The 16978-nt window shown below is 38.7% G+C and overlaps 1 protein-coding gene across 2 annotated transcripts in view; it reads left to right on the plus strand.

Moving 5' to 3' along the window:
- FBXO9 (F-box protein 9) overlaps positions 1-8322 on the plus strand; it is a 40794-nt gene extending 32472 nt beyond the window's left edge. For both annotated transcript variants that reach the window (XM_073336258.1, XM_073336259.1), the window contains exons 8-13: positions 710-828; positions 1130-1220; positions 2253-2348; positions 3423-3516; positions 4667-4821; positions 6347-8322. In XM_073336258.1, coding sequence (XP_073192359.1) covers positions 710-828; positions 1130-1220; positions 2253-2348; positions 3423-3516; positions 4667-4821; positions 6347-6455 — 664 coding nt within the window. In that variant the 3' untranslated portion in view covers positions 6456-8322. The remainder of the gene's footprint in view (positions 1-709; positions 829-1129; positions 1221-2252; positions 2349-3422; positions 3517-4666; positions 4822-6346) is intronic.
- The last annotated feature ends 8656 nt before the right edge of the window (positions 8323-16978 follow it).

The raw sequence follows: 16978 nt of genomic DNA on the forward strand, positions 1-16978 counted from the left end.
AAGTGCTTTGAGATCTGCTGATAAAAAAGCACTACAAAAGAGGTTGGTGGTATTAGTATTGCTATATAAAGACGGATAGTGAATCCACAGAGGAAAGCTGCCTGTGTTAAGAATATGTTTTTGCTTTTAGGCTGTTAAATCTATATATTGGGCTAAATCTTGCTCTCCTTATTCATGAGTAGTCCCTTGTTAAACTCCTGATAATACTAATCAGGTGCTCGAATACACCAATGATTGTGGTGTAAATGTCTGGATAGATAGAAGCTATTAGTCTAATTTAAGCTAATATGTTTTGGTAATATTTGAATGATGTTTATAAGCAAGGAGTAGCTTTTCTCGCAAAAGAGAGGACGTATTGTGAAATGGAGTTGAGGAGTCCTAAAATAATAATCGCGTGACTTTGTTCACCATGTAGACATCACAGAGCAATGCCAGGTTGCCACAGAGAGAAAGTTCTTTGCTGTATTGTCACTGCATCATATGTTGTACTTCGTGATGAGAAAATGGCTTTCTAGCTCCTCAATGATTCCAAGTTCTGTGTGGCTTAATAGTTCAGTAATTGAGCAGTCTAAGAAAAGTGCCTTTAACTCTATCCAGTTCCCATCTACCACTACATTGTTAAAAGTTCCCCACTTGTCTTTTGTGCCTTGATATTGGAGTTCAGCAAGGTACTGTAAAGCTGTGGCTTTTGCTTTTATATCTTCACTAGGGATCCTGAAATCTGGCATCAAGCCTGTTTGAGGGTTTGGGGCAGAAGCTGTAATAAACTTGTTCCTTATACCTCCTGGAGAGAAATGTTTCTGGAAAGGCCCCGTGTTCGATTTGATGGTAAGGAATATTTTTTGGAAACAGATGTCTTCATTGTTACATATGATTTTGCCAGAAAAAAGTTGCATAATCTTTTATTTCTGTCTAATTATATAGTGCCACAAATATTAGGCCTTCTCTGAATTCAGTTTGGTTTTGAATATGCAGTCATCTTTAAAAGAAACTTCTTCCTCCTCTTTAGGTAATAAAAATGTAGCTGAAAACCTATAGAGCCATAATTTTTAATCTTGTATGTTTATGCACTTTTAAAAGATGCTTACATTTTTAGGTACTTATTTTCTTATTTGCTTCATTTCTGTAGGTGTGTATATCAGCAAGACAACATACATACGTCAAGGAGAGCAGTCTCTTGATGGTTTCTATAGGGCATGGCACCAAGTGGAATATTACAGGTAGAACTGTAGTAAACTGAGTGAGGGAAGTATTTCCCCCCTCTCTCCAAGTACTGTTCATTCAAATACAGATCTCAATACTGCAAACACTTAATAGTTCAGTTGAGCTCAGGGGAACTACTTAGTGTGTAAAGTTACTTGGGTGTAAGTATTTCCAGGATCAAGGCCATAAGGAATACAGTTAGATCTGGTCAATAGAGGTAGGTTTAGAAACTAATATTCCTCCTCAGTTGCACCTTTTGCTCTTGTCAATAAAACTGGAACTTTAAAGATGCCACAGATTTCTCCCTCTCCCCAAATCATTCCTTCCTTTGTGTCCATCAAAGTAGTGCTCAGAAAGAAAAAATGAGATTAAATAAAAATTGCCTTTAAATTTACTCATAACCAAGAAAGTAGATTTAAAGGCTGGTTTTTAAAATGTGCCTTTGAACTCTTTCGAATTATTCATTCACTGCCTTTCTTAGCCTTTCCATTCCATTATTCATATAACTAATTGTTCTACTCTGCTGTCCCCTCCTGAGTCTAAAATGAGCTACAGGATACCTGTCAATCTCATGATCGTTCATATGATCTGGAAAGTATCAGCCTGTCTTTCTAGATTTGGTATCTGATCTTAGCATCTACTTACGGTAGAGAAGCACTATCAAACAGACATCTTCAGATTAATGAGAGTTAAGAGCTAATTACATTTATCTCAGTGAATACTGGGTAGGAAGAATGTTCCCAAAGTTTATATAAGGTTCATCTTGACTTCTGGCCAGTAGCTCCTTTCCTGTATTCCTCATCTAAACAAAAATTCTTAACTTCTGTGCTCTTGCAAAAGTCTGCATAGTTTGGTCATGTGGTCTCCCAAACCAGGTCTTCTGGTTGCGTTTGAGCTGTTTCTATGTTTTTGAAAACGTGAAAATCTGTTTTTAAATGCTTGGAATTAACACCTGTAATGCTACACCTTTATGTGAAGGGCTCCCATGGGAAAACATAGAACGTCTACTACTTTTTCCAGGTTTTTATTGTATAATTGTATTTTTGCAGATACATGAGATTCTTCCCAGATGGTCAAGTAATGATGCTAACAACTCCTGAGGATCCTCAATCTATTGTTCCTCGTTTACGGACTAAAAATGCAAGGTATGTTGAAACTGCACATTTGTCTGCATCTCTCCGTTTTTTACCCTGCAGAAAAAGGACGCTTTTCGTAGAATCATAGAACTGGAAGGAACCTCGAAAGATCATCTAGTCCAGTCCCCTGCATTCAAGGCAGGACTTTGTAGACCATCCCTGACAGGTGTTTGTCCAACCTGCTCTTAAAAATCTCCAATGATGGAGATTCCACAACCTTCCTAGGCAATTTATTCCAGTGCTTAACCATGTTTTCACTCATGTTAGCCTCTAAATTTAGGATTAGTAAAAAGATCTAAAGAAACATCATTTATTGTTTCTATTGTGCCACAGATATTCATAGTTCTTTACAGGGAAATACAAGACTGAGTCCATGCTTCAAGGGACCTTACAATTTAAGACCCTGATTCTGGAATCAGACATCTGATTGTAAGATCAAGACCTTGGACAATGTCTGGACAAACTCAGAGTGAATAGATATAAGAAACATGCACTGTTGGTCATGTAATTTCAGGATTTTTTTTTCTTCTTCTTCTTCCCCAAGAAAGGCAAGGAAGTAGGAAAAGAGGGCAAACAGTGAAAGGCTGTCTGAACAGAAGTGAACGTTTAGGAAGGAGTTGAAGGAATCAAGGAAATATATTAGTTTCTCTGGGTCAAGGAGGATGTTTCCTCCTTGAAATGTTCCCAGGAACTTGTTAATTATTGTGGAAACGTGTTTGCATTTCCAAAAAAAAATTCAGTTTTGAGCAATTGCATAAGAATTTGAAAGTGAAAATAACTAGAAATTGGGTAAAAAAACTGACTAGCTGGTCTACTCTGTCCTACCTAAGAGAAATACTAAAAAACAATTTTATGAACAACATTATAATTCATCACCAATAACAGGCCTGATGCTTTACAAAACACAGAAATATTCCATGGTCCAAAAGCTCACATCCTTAAAATGGACACGCAAGTCAGTAAAGGAAGGAAAAATAGATCTTACAACTATTGTCAGTCTTAATGCTTAGGTGTTTTTGTAACGTAGATAAAAACTAGTATCCTTAACAGTACATACTTGACACCATCCCTTTAATTTTCCAGAACTGATGCAATCTTGCTTGGCCATTATCGCCTCTCCCAGGATACGGACAATCAAACCAAAGTATTTGCTGTATTAATGAAGAAGAAGGAAGAGGTAGGTACCAAAATAAAATACAGAGAAATAAGAGAACAAGATGGTAAGGAGAGTGGGATTTTTTTCTTAAGGCTTCCCACAATTGTGTCTTTAAAGAGCATATGGAGATGTGACTGTACCAAAGACTCGCTAATCAACTTGGTGCATGAAGTGATGTCAGATAAATTACCACACATTAGAGCACTTGTAAAATATAACAACTTACTTGTCTCCTTCCAAAAATATATTACTTTCTGAAGCAAGAAAGCAGTCTCTCTGCATCAACATATCGTGCCAGATCTATTTGTTTGCTGTAAGATAACTTTGTTCGCTCTTAGACACCATTTTCTCCCCCAATAAGCCCTCTTCTGCCAACTGTTCCCCAAGCTTGATTGCTACACAAGGCCTGTTAATTTATAACAGCCTTGCTAAATTTAAAAAGAGATGTATATCCCTAGCTCACAAGATGGTGGCATGAGAATTAAGCCAGAGGAAGAAGAAAAAAGGTGGGAGGAGCAGCAAAGACCTTTTTATGACATCACCTTTCATCTGTGTGAAACTTATTTCTGCAGCATTAGATAAATGAATCTAAATAATGAATACCTGGTCAAGAATTTAACTGGGAATAACTTGCAACAACAGATGTTGCACAAAAAAAGAAACACCTATAGTAAGTAGCGTCAGAGTAATTACAAGGGTTGTGGTGTTGTACATCTAAGTAACTTAGTCTCAGTTTTTCTCAAACCCTATATTGAGTTTGAGAAATTTTATTTTCCATGAAAGCCTGCTCCATATGTATCTTGGTATAAGTTAAACAATTTTTCAAGTAATATTACTACTTAATTCTAGTGTTTCCTATAAATGAGACATAGTGTAGGATGTGTATTAAATAAGGAAGTGGTAAAAGGTGTTAAGAGTTCTGAGGCTTAAACAAATGACTTGAAAATAAAATAATTATGGTCTTGGTTTGGCATTTTATTATCACTCTTTCCTTCTAAGAACTTAAAGGATCACTACTTTTTGGCAATGTAAATAGAAGTATCCTATGTATGAAGGCATGGAGTTTTTGCTGTTTCAGGATCTGTACTCACACTTATTTAAAATGTTATGGTAAACCATGGTAGTGCTGTATGTTCTTTGTGTGTCACTAAACTTTATGTTCATTGTACAGAAACCAGTTGACTACCACAAATACAGGTATTTCCGCCGTGTTTCTGTACAAGAAACAGAGCACAGTTTTCATGTAGGACTACAGCTGTGTTCCAGTGGCCGCCAGAGATTCAACAAGCTTGTTTGGATACATCATTCTTGTAACATAACTTACAAGTAAGTTAATAAACTGAGAACAAGAGCAAGGAAAGATGTTTGCTTGTAATAAGGCAAGAAGTGATTTATCCAATGATAAAATGTGCTAAGTTTTGTGGTTTAAACAAATGACTTTAAAATAAAATAATTACGGTCTTGGTTTTGCATTTTGTTAGCATTCTAAGAACTTACAGGATCACTATTTTTTGGCAATGTGTCAAGTATGGGAAAATATCCTAACATGAAGGCATGGAGTTTTTGCAGTTTAGTAAGATTTGTGAATAGTATTTGATCTACTGTACTCGGCGATCGTAAGCAGCAATATTTTTGTTCCTAGTAAAGAGGTTTTGGAAAACCTCTGCTCTCTGGAGCTACTCCTTTTCTTTGGGCTTGTGAATCTTTAAAAGCAGGGTATGCTGCAAAGAGCCTCTGCAAGGATACTCTCCAACCCCCTGTGTGCTGTGGAGTAATGTGCCCAACTGCTATGTCTGGCTGTGAGAGATATGGGCAGATGGCCAGTGGTATACCCACTAACACAGACTTTCGAGTTGTGGGGGCACAGTGGGCTGTGGTCACTACTCTTGCCTATTGACTACAGTAGCAGTAGCCATAGCGTGGCTACCCAGATGTTCCTGATGCTGAATGATGCCCCCCAACTCTTTCCATACTTCCCCATGTATAGGTTTTCTGCTCAGGTTTTGTGTAGGGACCAATTCTTAGTGCGGTGAGCCTGCAGTTGATCTTGAATGAGCAGAATGATTGTCTCCATGGTGTATGTGTGGGGGGGAATTCCACTTCAGGGAAGTTAAGTAGTTGATATTTTCAACCTGATTTATCCTTAAAGATAGTAACTCTTACACTGTGACGTGTTTTCTTGGAGTTGTTCACTTGTTGGACAGCACAGTGGCTAAACACTATTTAGCTCCCAATTAAACCCTCCAAACAGGGCTTACATGGTGCATAGCCCTTATACCTAACTTCCGCCAAAAGGCAAATTTCATATTGGTGCAGAACAACAGTGTTGCACAAATCAATCTGTATAGGTCAGGAGGCTAGCCTCATGTGCTAGAGAACATAACTGGGAATCTAAGCCTATGAGCATTAAATAGGCTAATAAGATATTTACTGTAGTATAGATTAATGATTCTCACTGAAGCATGCAAAGATGGTATTTTTACTTCAAACATTCCTAGCTCTGGCTTCTTTACTAGTGCAATATCCTCCTCCTTGTATTCCAAATTCTGAATCCTATAACAGGAGTAGAAAGTATAATTCAGTGTGGAGTGCCATTGCTTATCGTGATAATTTTATTAATAATACAAGCACATACTGGATAAACAGGAGATAGCCAAAATACAAGTCCTACTTTCAACATGAAGTGGCATTATATATACAAGGTTAGCTTGTGTGTCTGTGGCTTTGTGCACACTTCGCATTATGAAAATACTGGATTACTCCTAATCACTCGCCTGAATACAGGATTGAAGGATTTAAATGGCAGTTTATATTTGATGAACGTAACTCACTTTTGTAACATTCTTTGTAGATCTACTGGTGAGACTGCAGTCTCTGCTTTTGACATTGACAAGATGTACACCCCTTTGTTCTTTGCACGAGTGAAGAGTTTTACTGCATTTTCAGAAAAGCCTCTGTAAGAAACATCTCTCCTGTTGCAACTCTTGCATGGATAAAAGATTAGAGCAAATGAGCACTTAAGTTATAAATCTGTATATATTTGAAACTTATTTTAAAGTTTGGGAATCTTTTTTGGAAGAATATATACTGGTAATATGTTCTATTTGATTTAGGGTGGCTGGGTTTTTGATGTTTTGAAATCAAGCTTATGAATTGTTTTAAACACATTTATGTTGTGAAAAGACTTTGATAACATGAAAAGTTTTTACATGTCATTTTTCATACAGATTTATGAACCATTCTCTCTAAAATGCGAGTCTTCATCTGCCTATGCACCTTAATGATATCTCAGTCCAGGAAGAATTATAATAGAAAAACACTTACTGTACATGTGACTTAGTGTGTGCGTGCTCTGGTGAAGGCTCAAAATGTGAAATAAGTTGTCCTACATCTGTTTAAAACTGTGTGTGACTTGAGAAAATAAATTTCTTTTAAAGTAAATGTATTTTGTTTGCCTTTAAGAAATGACAAATTAAGTGCAAAGAAACCTGAAAAAGTGTGAAGTTCAACCATAAAATTCAGCCAAACCATGGTGATACTGCACCATAATTGTTATCTGATCTTTATACCAGCCCATTAGAGCCTACTATCTCAGGGTGGCAGACCACTGTCAGGATCTGTAAGCCAGCCACAAGGGGAAAATGGCTGGCTTTCTCCTCTGTGGTCTAGGGAAGGGCTCCTCTAGTGCATGGTTCTGCTGGGGTGGTGTCATAGTGCAGATGTCACTAGTGTGCTGAATTTGAGTACGCACTGTACAGATTTAATTTTGCAAATGAGAACAGGGCTCCCTCAAACATGTTTGTATTTTGTTGTTAATTCTTCATCTAGCTCTGCTACAGAAACTGTAAATTCAGTGGGCATTTGTCATTCTTATTAAGTTAATTTCTGGGGCTGCTACAGATTTTCAGATACCATGTGTACCTGAAATATGTTCCTTGGATTTTTCATGCAGGTACTGTATGCGGCTTTTCCTGCATATATAACTTGGGGGGTTGATGCAGATATTGTATGCTGCTTATGATAAATACGTACTTTGCGTTCTCAAACAACTAAAGCTTCTAAATGTTTTTGTTCTGCTAGATGCATATAAGATTTCTTTTCTTAAAAGTAATTCTTTATAAGTTTACCTTATGAACAACTCATTTTAAAATACTGACTGACTACGAATTAAAGAGGATGCAAGTACAAAAAAAGCTGTTGAAAGAACTTTACTTCTTCCATAATTTGTAAAGTGTACCCTTGCATGGAGCTACACAGTTAAAATACATCAATAAATTAGCATTTTGCAACCAATTAATTGCTATTTCTTAATGTACCCATAAGTCACTAACTTTTTTTCACATAGTAAAACATTCTGCATTCAGTAAGGCGACTACAATACACTATGTTCAGTCAGGAGGACATTGTGTTACACTATGATTGAGAGAAGTAAAAATATCAGTTGCTTTAAAATCTCAGTTTTTGGTCTTCAAGATAATGAAGTTCTGTCCAGTACATAAACTAGGAGTGCCTGTTATGAAGTTATCCATTGTAGGGGTTATGGTTAAAGCTCTGATTTTTTGATTAACTGGTCCGCAAATACTATCTGTACATAAAGAAATATCAGTTTGACTTGTATGAAAAAGGTTAAAGATGATACCAACAGTTTATTTAGGTGATATTCAATAGTTCTTGATTTGGAAGCTTAGTGATACTTCAAGCTTGATACACATATGCTCTGTGTAATAACGTATGTAACCTAACCCTATTTGAGTCTTATAGCCTGTACAATAAAAGCAATCTGAGGCTTACAGTCTGAGGCTTTAAAAACCCTGTATCTGACATTTACCTGCTGCTTCTGGTCTTTTGTTTGTTAGATTTCTAGTATACATACATTTCTGAGGCTTAAGTCTGGGGGTAATTTCAAGGCTGGCACATGTCCTGTTGCACTGTAACCACAGCCTGGTGTAGTTTCAGAATCTAATCACTAGTGCAACTTTACAGCAGAGGTTCTCATTTTTTCCATACTAAGGAAACCCCAGGACCCTTCTCTCCATCTAGCTGGGAAATGGAGTGTACTGCCTCCGCTACACCCCATTTAGTAATATGGGAAGGTCAAGGTGGTTTGCCAGCAACAAAGGCTACTAATATTTGTTCACATGCTAGAATTTAAAGTATATATGTGACTCAAGCAAAGATACTGACTGTTTGGTCCTGTATTTTTAATAATCAATAATGTTATTGACTGTCTACAGATTTCTGACATCCCATGGTGTGGTCTCCAGCTATTAAGGCAATATGCTCTTACATCTAGTATTTCAAAACAGTTGGCCCTCAAGGCTTCATGTGTTAAATAAGCAGTTAGGGACAATAGTAAATGTAGTCCACATGCTGAAGGGACATGTGGTTTTCAAGTTTACTTATACATCAGTAGCATCCAGACAGGGGCCATCCCCCAGTGGGCTTTCCAGCTGAATTTAGTCAAGATGTGATAAGTGGGTGTAACAAACAGAGGGACGACAGTTATAACAATGATAATGAACATATTGTTGCATGTGCCTATGAATATATCATTATGGGTTGGATCAGTGACACCACATTCAATATCTTAAAGGAAATCTATGCTTTTCAGCGTTTAGTCCACAAAAAGATTCTCCTCAAGAAAGGAACAAGAACCTGGATTTTTATAGTGCCTGGAAGCTTATACTTAATGCTTTACCACAGGGGGCAAAGACTGAATCTCAACTGGTTAACCTGATAGGTAAACTCAAACATGTTAGAGAAAGTTCTCTGGTTGTCCACAGTTTGCTGCATAGTGCTTTTCCCCCCCTATTTCTGACAGATCTAATAGAGAATAAAATGAATTAGTGGTCCCACTCTGTTATACAGTCAGCATACTTTGTATCCATTAGAGCAGTATTTCTCAAACTGTGGTTTGCAGACCCCTGGGGGTCCATGAGGGTACTCCAGGGGGTCTGTGGGCCCTGCTGATCAGCTCCTCCATTCTTCCTCAACTACTCTTCCCAGCACCTCCTGCACAGCAGGGAACAGCTGTTCAGCAGCATGCAGGAGGCGCTGGGCAGGAGGGGAAGGAGCAGAGGGAGGGATGGAAAGAGGCAGCGAAGAGGGGGGGGCAGGGGTAGAGCAGGGACAGGAAGAGGTGGGGTGGGGACAGGACTGGGGCTGAGTGTGGGGCGTGTAGGTCCATGAAAAATTTTAAATCAAAATGGGTGTCCTCGGCTTGCTAATGTTTGTGAACCACTGCTTTAGAGTGTAGAGATAGTGTGTTCTAATGGCTAGAGCACAGGACTCCACTTTAGGGCCCAAATCCATAAAAGCGTTTGGGTGCCTAATCCCCAGATTTTTAGGCACCACTGCACTTCATTGTAGAGTCATTCATGATGGCTCAATTAATATTTAATTTAAGTGGAACAATGTTGATAGGAGAGATTGAAGAAACCCACGGTAGAATAGTTCATAGTCCAGTGGTTAGAGCCTTCGCCTGAGAGGTGGCAGATCCCTGTTGAAAGGATAATTTCTCCTTATCAGGTGGAAGGGGGGCTTGAACTGAGTCTCCCACATCCCAGGTGAGTGCACTAACCACTGGGCATCCTGCATCAGCCTGTCCCTAGCTGTTGTAGATATGGCTAGCCTACTAGTTCAGGCCCTACACACAATTTAGGCAGTGAAGTGTCCATCTTCCCCCACTTCATGGATCACTAGTTCAGACTTAGGTACCTCTCTTCATGTCAGAAGTGGGAGTTAGGCACATCCCTTTTGTGCACATTTCCCTGTGGCTGCCTTGGGCAGCTCCCACTTTGCACACTGGCTTTGTGGCTTGCATTCTTAGGTCCCTACCTCAGGCTTTGTGTATTGCAGTGGTGTCCGTGTGTTTTTTCTAGGTACCTAGCTGGCATTGCAATGCTCTGCATCACAACACCTAAGGCCTTTTATGGATTCAGGCCTAGGTACTTCTAAATTCTTAGCTCTGCCACTTACTGTTGGGAAGTAATGTGATATGAATTAGGTCAGTGCGGAGTTCTTCTGAAGATCCCATCCTTTTGTCTCAGTTTCTCCATTTGTAAAATATGCAGTGTTACCCTGCTTCAGTGGATGGTGCAAGGGTTAATTAGTTAACATATGAGTAGTGCTTTGTGAAATGTTAAGCATTGAGTAGTAGTGCTAAGTGTTACTTCCTGTACATAAAAAATTACACTTATTGCAAAAGCTAATTCAACTATTATGTACCAATCAAATTTATCACATTAAAAGGCAAAAGCTCTCTGAAACTGGATGCACCATAGATCCTGTATTGAGTCAATTAACAAAAAAATCAATATGAAAACATTTTAAAGGGAGCATTATCAAGTCTACTTTGGCCCACTTTCAAATTTTAAAAGCAAGCAACAGAATAGCAATAGAAATGGATACATAATTTTTAAAAAGTTTCAGTGGAATCAGTTTTGATAAAAAACAAAAAAAACCCACCAAAAAATATTCCCCTGCAATGTATGTAAGTACAACATTTGCAACAGCTCACCAGTGCAAGAGGACATGAAAATGATTAAACTGACTAAACAAAAGTAAAACTGACTAGACTATTTATTTTCATTGCCCAAGTGGAGAAAAAATGCAAAAACCCTAAAAACTAGTGAGCAGTAAGATTTTTGAAATTAGGTCTACTTTAATAAGGTTAATAATGCGTGTAATTAAATGTGAATTTTAACTTGATAGTACTTTCCAGGTTCCATTTAATTCTGAATGGCAGCTTTGCTGCCTCGGGATAAATCTGGCTGCTTTTCAAGGCAAAATAACCTCTTACACAAGAATTGACCTAAAAGAAAGAGAGCAGTTAATGCTATGCTGTAAACTTTTATCTTGTTGGGAATTTAGCCATGGGGCTGTTATGTAGCCCCTAATTGAGCCTTTAAAATCAATTCAAAATTGCTAGTCCATCCTGAGGAATAGCAATTCTGTTGCTTCAGCTGGGACAGAAAAGCTGGAAGCTACCATTAAATGGAGTCTTTGGACATGAATACATGTTGCTGGTTTTGTACGATTTAGCCCAAGATAGTTTTAGATGTCTAAGTTGTTTGAAATTCCTTTAGGAACCCTTTACCCTAACCCATACACAGTCAGAAAAGGTCTAAATGTGTTCTTTAAAAGGGACACTGTCAAAAGGGTAACCAGCTATATTTCAAGGAAATAAAGGACAAAGCTTAGTTTTAAGGAACACTATTACACAGTGTTTATAGCAAAAATCACAAATTGAAAGATAACTGCATTTGAAAACATACTTTTCACCTATTCACATGTATCAAGCCTTAAAAGATATAGGTCATGGGACATTGTGTATTTGAAAAGAAGGGCGATTTTGTGATTAAGTTGCTAGACTGGGAATCTGGAGGCAGCTCTGCCATAGACTTTTTGGGTGACTTTGGGAACACCATTTAATCTTCCTGCCTCACTATTCCATTGTCAAATGAAGATGATAATACTTCTCTACCACACAGAGGTGTTCTGCAACTCAATTAATGCATGGGAAGTACCCAGATACAGGAGCGAGGGGGACCTAGATGGAAAATAAGAAGGACAGTCACCCTACTATCTAGTTAAATACAACCTAATAGAAATGTTTCCATCCATATATTGTTTAAACTAAACACCCCCCTAGATTGTTTACAGCCCAAACATTACATACTGAGGACCTGAGAGCGAGACTGTTTTCCTTGATATTTGATTGGCCAAGCTGAGAGAAGTGCAGAAAGTGAACAGCCAGCCAGTGACTGATAGAAAGTTTACATTTATTTATTTTTAATAATGACGTTATTGGCAAAGAAATTTGTTTACAATACACAACTTGTAAATTGGCATTGTCCTGTTTTAATCATCTGCTGCAATCCAGCAGTGGACACTGCCCTCTCTGCTGTTTTCTGACCTGAGCCATTGCAAACGGTTTTGCTGCCACTAGGTGGCACCCCAAACTTTGAAATTCTGTTTTGTAGGGTACTTGATAAGTCTAGATATACATTTGTTCATGCCCCCTCCTTTGAAAATAATTGACTGTTCCACTAATAGTGATATCACAGAGCAAGTTATGGCTTAGTGTCTGATCTAACCCTAGGCAAGTGCCAAGTGTCCAGATGGAGAGCAAAATGCATTGCTAGGGTACTCGTGGTGTTGCAACCCCCTCAGCCCAAAACTACCCCTTCCCTACTTATCATTCCTCCTTAGTGGAATGGAATAAATATAAAATGCTGCAACTCCCTGCAGCTGCCAAAATTCTCCCTCTTCTAACTATATTAATAGTGAGAGCTCCCAGCCCAGACATCTGGTTGTCAAGCCCTTCCCCCGAAAGTCCGCTAAGCCAGTTACAGAAATCACGAAGGTCTCCACACTTTACTTTGCATATGGTGCAACAAAATTTTGGGTCAGTCCAACACAGTCTTAATGCACAATTCTCCCTTTGCATTAGTATAAAGTAAGAGAAACTGCCACTGAAGGCAGTGGGGTTACACCATTGTCAAACTGTGTGAGAGAGAGGCAAATCGGGTCCAATATGCACAGTTAGGCAGAGATACTAGAGCTGCTGAGAAACCAGAATACAAAGGAGCAAATAAACAGAAATCCCTAATTGCAAAAAACAGCAAACATTTTTTAAAAGTTAAAGGATGAGGTTGGGGGTGGCGGGGCACTAGGCCACCAACAGTCTCTACATTAGACTTTTTCAGACACACAATTCCCACTTTTTCACCAGTGGTAGAACATGGGTAAAAGCCCAGAGTAGGCTTAATAGGTGTAAGGATTAGTATATAATGTTGTTGTAGCCGTGTTGGTCCCAGGCTATTATATTAATAGCAAGAGCTCCCAGCCCACACACTTGGACGTCAAGTCCTTCCCCCAGAAATCAACCTGCTAACACTTTCAAAAGATAAGTCTGGGAGCTTAAATTCATAATTTTGCTAAAAACTAAAAATCATGGCCTGAATAGAGACACTGGATTTATGGCTTATTACAACAACCTGTCACCCACTAACTCCCCTGCTCAGTGCCTCCTCCCATCCCCTGCTCCCTTTCCCCCCTATGACTGGAGGGGTGTAGAGGGCCTCTTCACCTTGAATGTTCCCTTAAAATATGTGTTAACTACTTATGCTAATCAATCTCTTCCACCTTGTATTTAGCTGTGACACTCTGAGTAGGTTTCCCATACAGAACAAGAGCTCTGTGTAGCTCAAACACTTGTCTCTCTCACCAACAGAAGTTAGTCCAATAAGAGCTATTACCTCACACATCGTGTCTCTCTTAAGGATTAGTACACATTGCTGGGGCAATTAGCTATCAGGCTGATTGTTCCTTAAAGCTTTTCCATTTTCTTAATTTAGTTATAAGATTCTCCCATAAAAAGCTCAGATGACTGCCCCCACAATCCATGAACACCCAAGGCAGATTTACCATCTGTCCCACTATCTTCACAGCCGTCCCAGTCCTCAGAGGCCTGTCTCACTCTGAATCATAGAAATGTGGGGCTAAAAAGGACCTTGAGAGGTCATCTAGGCCAACCACCACCACTGGGGTAGGACCAAGTATACCTAGACCATATCTGGCAGGTGTTTGGCTAACCTGTTCTTAGAACCTCCAATGATGGAGATTCCACAACTCAGTTGGAAATCTATTCCAGTGCTTCCTATTTTCAATGAATATGGAAAACAGGTGATCACCGTCCTCATGATAATAATCCTTCCCATATCTGAAGACTATTTTCAGGTTTCCCCCCTCATTCTTCTTTTTCCAAGTTTTTTTAAGCCTTTCCTTCTGGGTCAGGTATTCTAAACCCTTTATCATTTTTGTAGATCTCCTCTGTACTCTCTCCAATTCAATCACATCATTCTCAAAATATGGCACCCAGAACTGGACTCAGTATTCCAGCATCTGCTATGCCTAGCCTGTAGGTCAAATTAATTAAAAGATCCTGAATTTATTTTGGGCAATACAGCATTAGCACTATACAATGTCAATGCATGAAAACATAAACATTATGAATATTGGTGGGTTGGATTTACATCCCCTTCAACCTCTAAATTTAATATTGTACAGGTGGGAGGGTCCAATATCCCAAACCTGTTGTTAGTTGCTCCTATTAGTAACTGAGAGTGTCTAAACAGGTACAGGTCTGCTGGAGAGTTAAAGTTAAGAGCATTAAGTTAAAGATATATTGCATTTCCCAGCAAAAACTGTCAGAACTGACTAGAAAACAAAAATTGTTTTGTAAAAAAAAAAAAAAATGAGCTTTCAAGATTTTATTTTGATCCACAATAGAATGAATATTACACCTTTTGACGTAGCCCAGAATAGTCATTTGGCTGATGGTTATAGCACTCAGGCAGAGCAGGACTTCAATGTGGGTCTCCCATATCCTAGGTGAGTTTTCTGACTACTGAGCTATTGGCTATTCCGGGGTGGTCGGTCGGTCGGTCGGTCAGTCAGTCGGTCTCTCCCCGTAGCTCCCCTCTTTCCCTCTCTTCCAGAAATTCTACTCTGGACTTGAGAAACCTTCCCCACAAAATTGTCATCAAAACCAATACGTTTCCTTGAAAAGCGTCAGTTTCAATGAACTGGCATTATGAGATGAATAAAACCATTTCATTGAAAAATTCCTGCCCAGCTCTACTGGTAATAACAGAGGGAAGGTTGTACTTTTAACTGTTTGTATGATATGAATAAAAAGTTGCCAAAAAGTGAAGTTCAATCTGAAGTTAGTTCCCTTCTGTAGTGTGGCCTTTTAAAGATAGATTAAAAAAATCTTGAAGAACCTGAAAAACTACAGAAAATATGAAGACAAGATGAATGTTTGTCTGGGTATGTAACTATACAGGGAGGTTTTGAATCAGGTTTTACTTCTTTGTTTTCAAGGGGCTCTAATTAAGAGGTCTTTTATGGTAGCAAGATCATACACTGGACAGTAAATGTATATGATTACCACACTTCACTAGTGTAAAATTTCATCTTAAGGGCACTGTTTATGCTAATCAGTTTGTGATCTTTGAGCTTTGGAAACCAACACTTCTGATTATTTTACACTAAGAATGTGTCCTGCTCTGCTGCCCCATGAGGCCTTGAAGATCTCTTTGCGTTAGACAAATATAAATGAATTAAACTTCACAGCACCCAGAAGTGGGAAGAAAGTATTATCAGTCCCGTTTTACTGACAAGAAACCAGAGGCACATGCTGGGATTTTCAGAAGAGCTTAAGGAAGTTAGGTGCCAAACCCCCTTAGCTTCCATGGGGATTTGTGCTCCTACATTACTTGGGCACTTTGCAAAATTCTACCCACAGAAAGGCTAAGTGACTTTCTAAGGAGCCTGTTTCTCGACTAGGCTTCAAGTTCAAGGGTACTGGTATTTTGCAGTTATATGGTTGCCAGAATGTTGTCACAAAACTGAGATATTGTCCCAGGATTCTGAAAATATTTCCCTCTGAGTGTTCTCTAGAAATCTCCATTCACCTCTCAGTGCAAGAGAAGACTAGTTGGCACATAGCATAAGCACAATCATTAAGGAATGGGAGACTGTTTTGAGGAAAAACTACAAAAATGTATGACTTGTCTGAAGGACGACTGAATATTGAGACCAGTCTAGAGTCCACCCTGACATGGTCCTCTCTTAAGTTGCCTTGCTAATGCAAGTGAAATGTCATCAAATTGCGCTTGCCACCAGATTGGTTGTTATTTGCGGATATTTCTTTTTTATTTCATAACAATGTTTTACATCAGCGAACTAGGAGTTTGCATCAGTTGTTATGGGAAAGTTAACCTTTGCGTGACTGAGGTTGAGAAAAGTAGGTCACTTGGTGCAACCATGCTAGGGATGTTACATTCAGTTTTGGGCACTGTATTCCCAGAAAGATTACCACAAACAGGAAAGTAGTTAGAGGACAATAGCAAAATGTCCAGGGGGCTGGAAGAAATGAGTTATAATATGCATTCACTTACAAGAAACACTGGAGTTAAGATCACTGCTGCTCAGTACTGCCTATTCCTCCCCACCTCCTTCTGGAAGGAACAACTTCAAACCCCCAAATGTTAGGAAACCATAGAGTTCCAGAACACTAGAAGAAAGCTAATGTTGTGCCAATATTTAAAAAGGGTAAACAGGCTGACCGGGGTAATTATAGACCTGTCAGTTTAACATTGATCCCATGCAAGATAATGGAGCAACTGATACAGGACTAGATTAATAAAGAATTAAAAGACGGTAATGTAATTAATGCTAATCTGCATGGCTTTATGGAAAATGGATCTTGTCAAACTAACTTGATATCTTTTTTGCTGAGAGTACAAGTTTGGTTGATAAAGGGCATCGTGTTGACATAATATACTTAGATTTCTGTTAGGCATTTGACTTTGAACCACATGACATTTTGATTAAAAACCTAGAAAGATATAAAATTAACATAGCGCACATTAAAGGGATTGAAAGCTGGCTGATAGGTCTCAAATGCAACTGT

The sequence above is a fragment of the Lepidochelys kempii genome, chromosome 3, assembly GCF_965140265.1.
Source record: "Lepidochelys kempii isolate rLepKem1 chromosome 3, rLepKem1.hap2, whole genome shotgun sequence".
Taxonomy (NCBI): Eukaryota; Metazoa; Chordata; order Testudines; family Cheloniidae; genus Lepidochelys; species Lepidochelys kempii.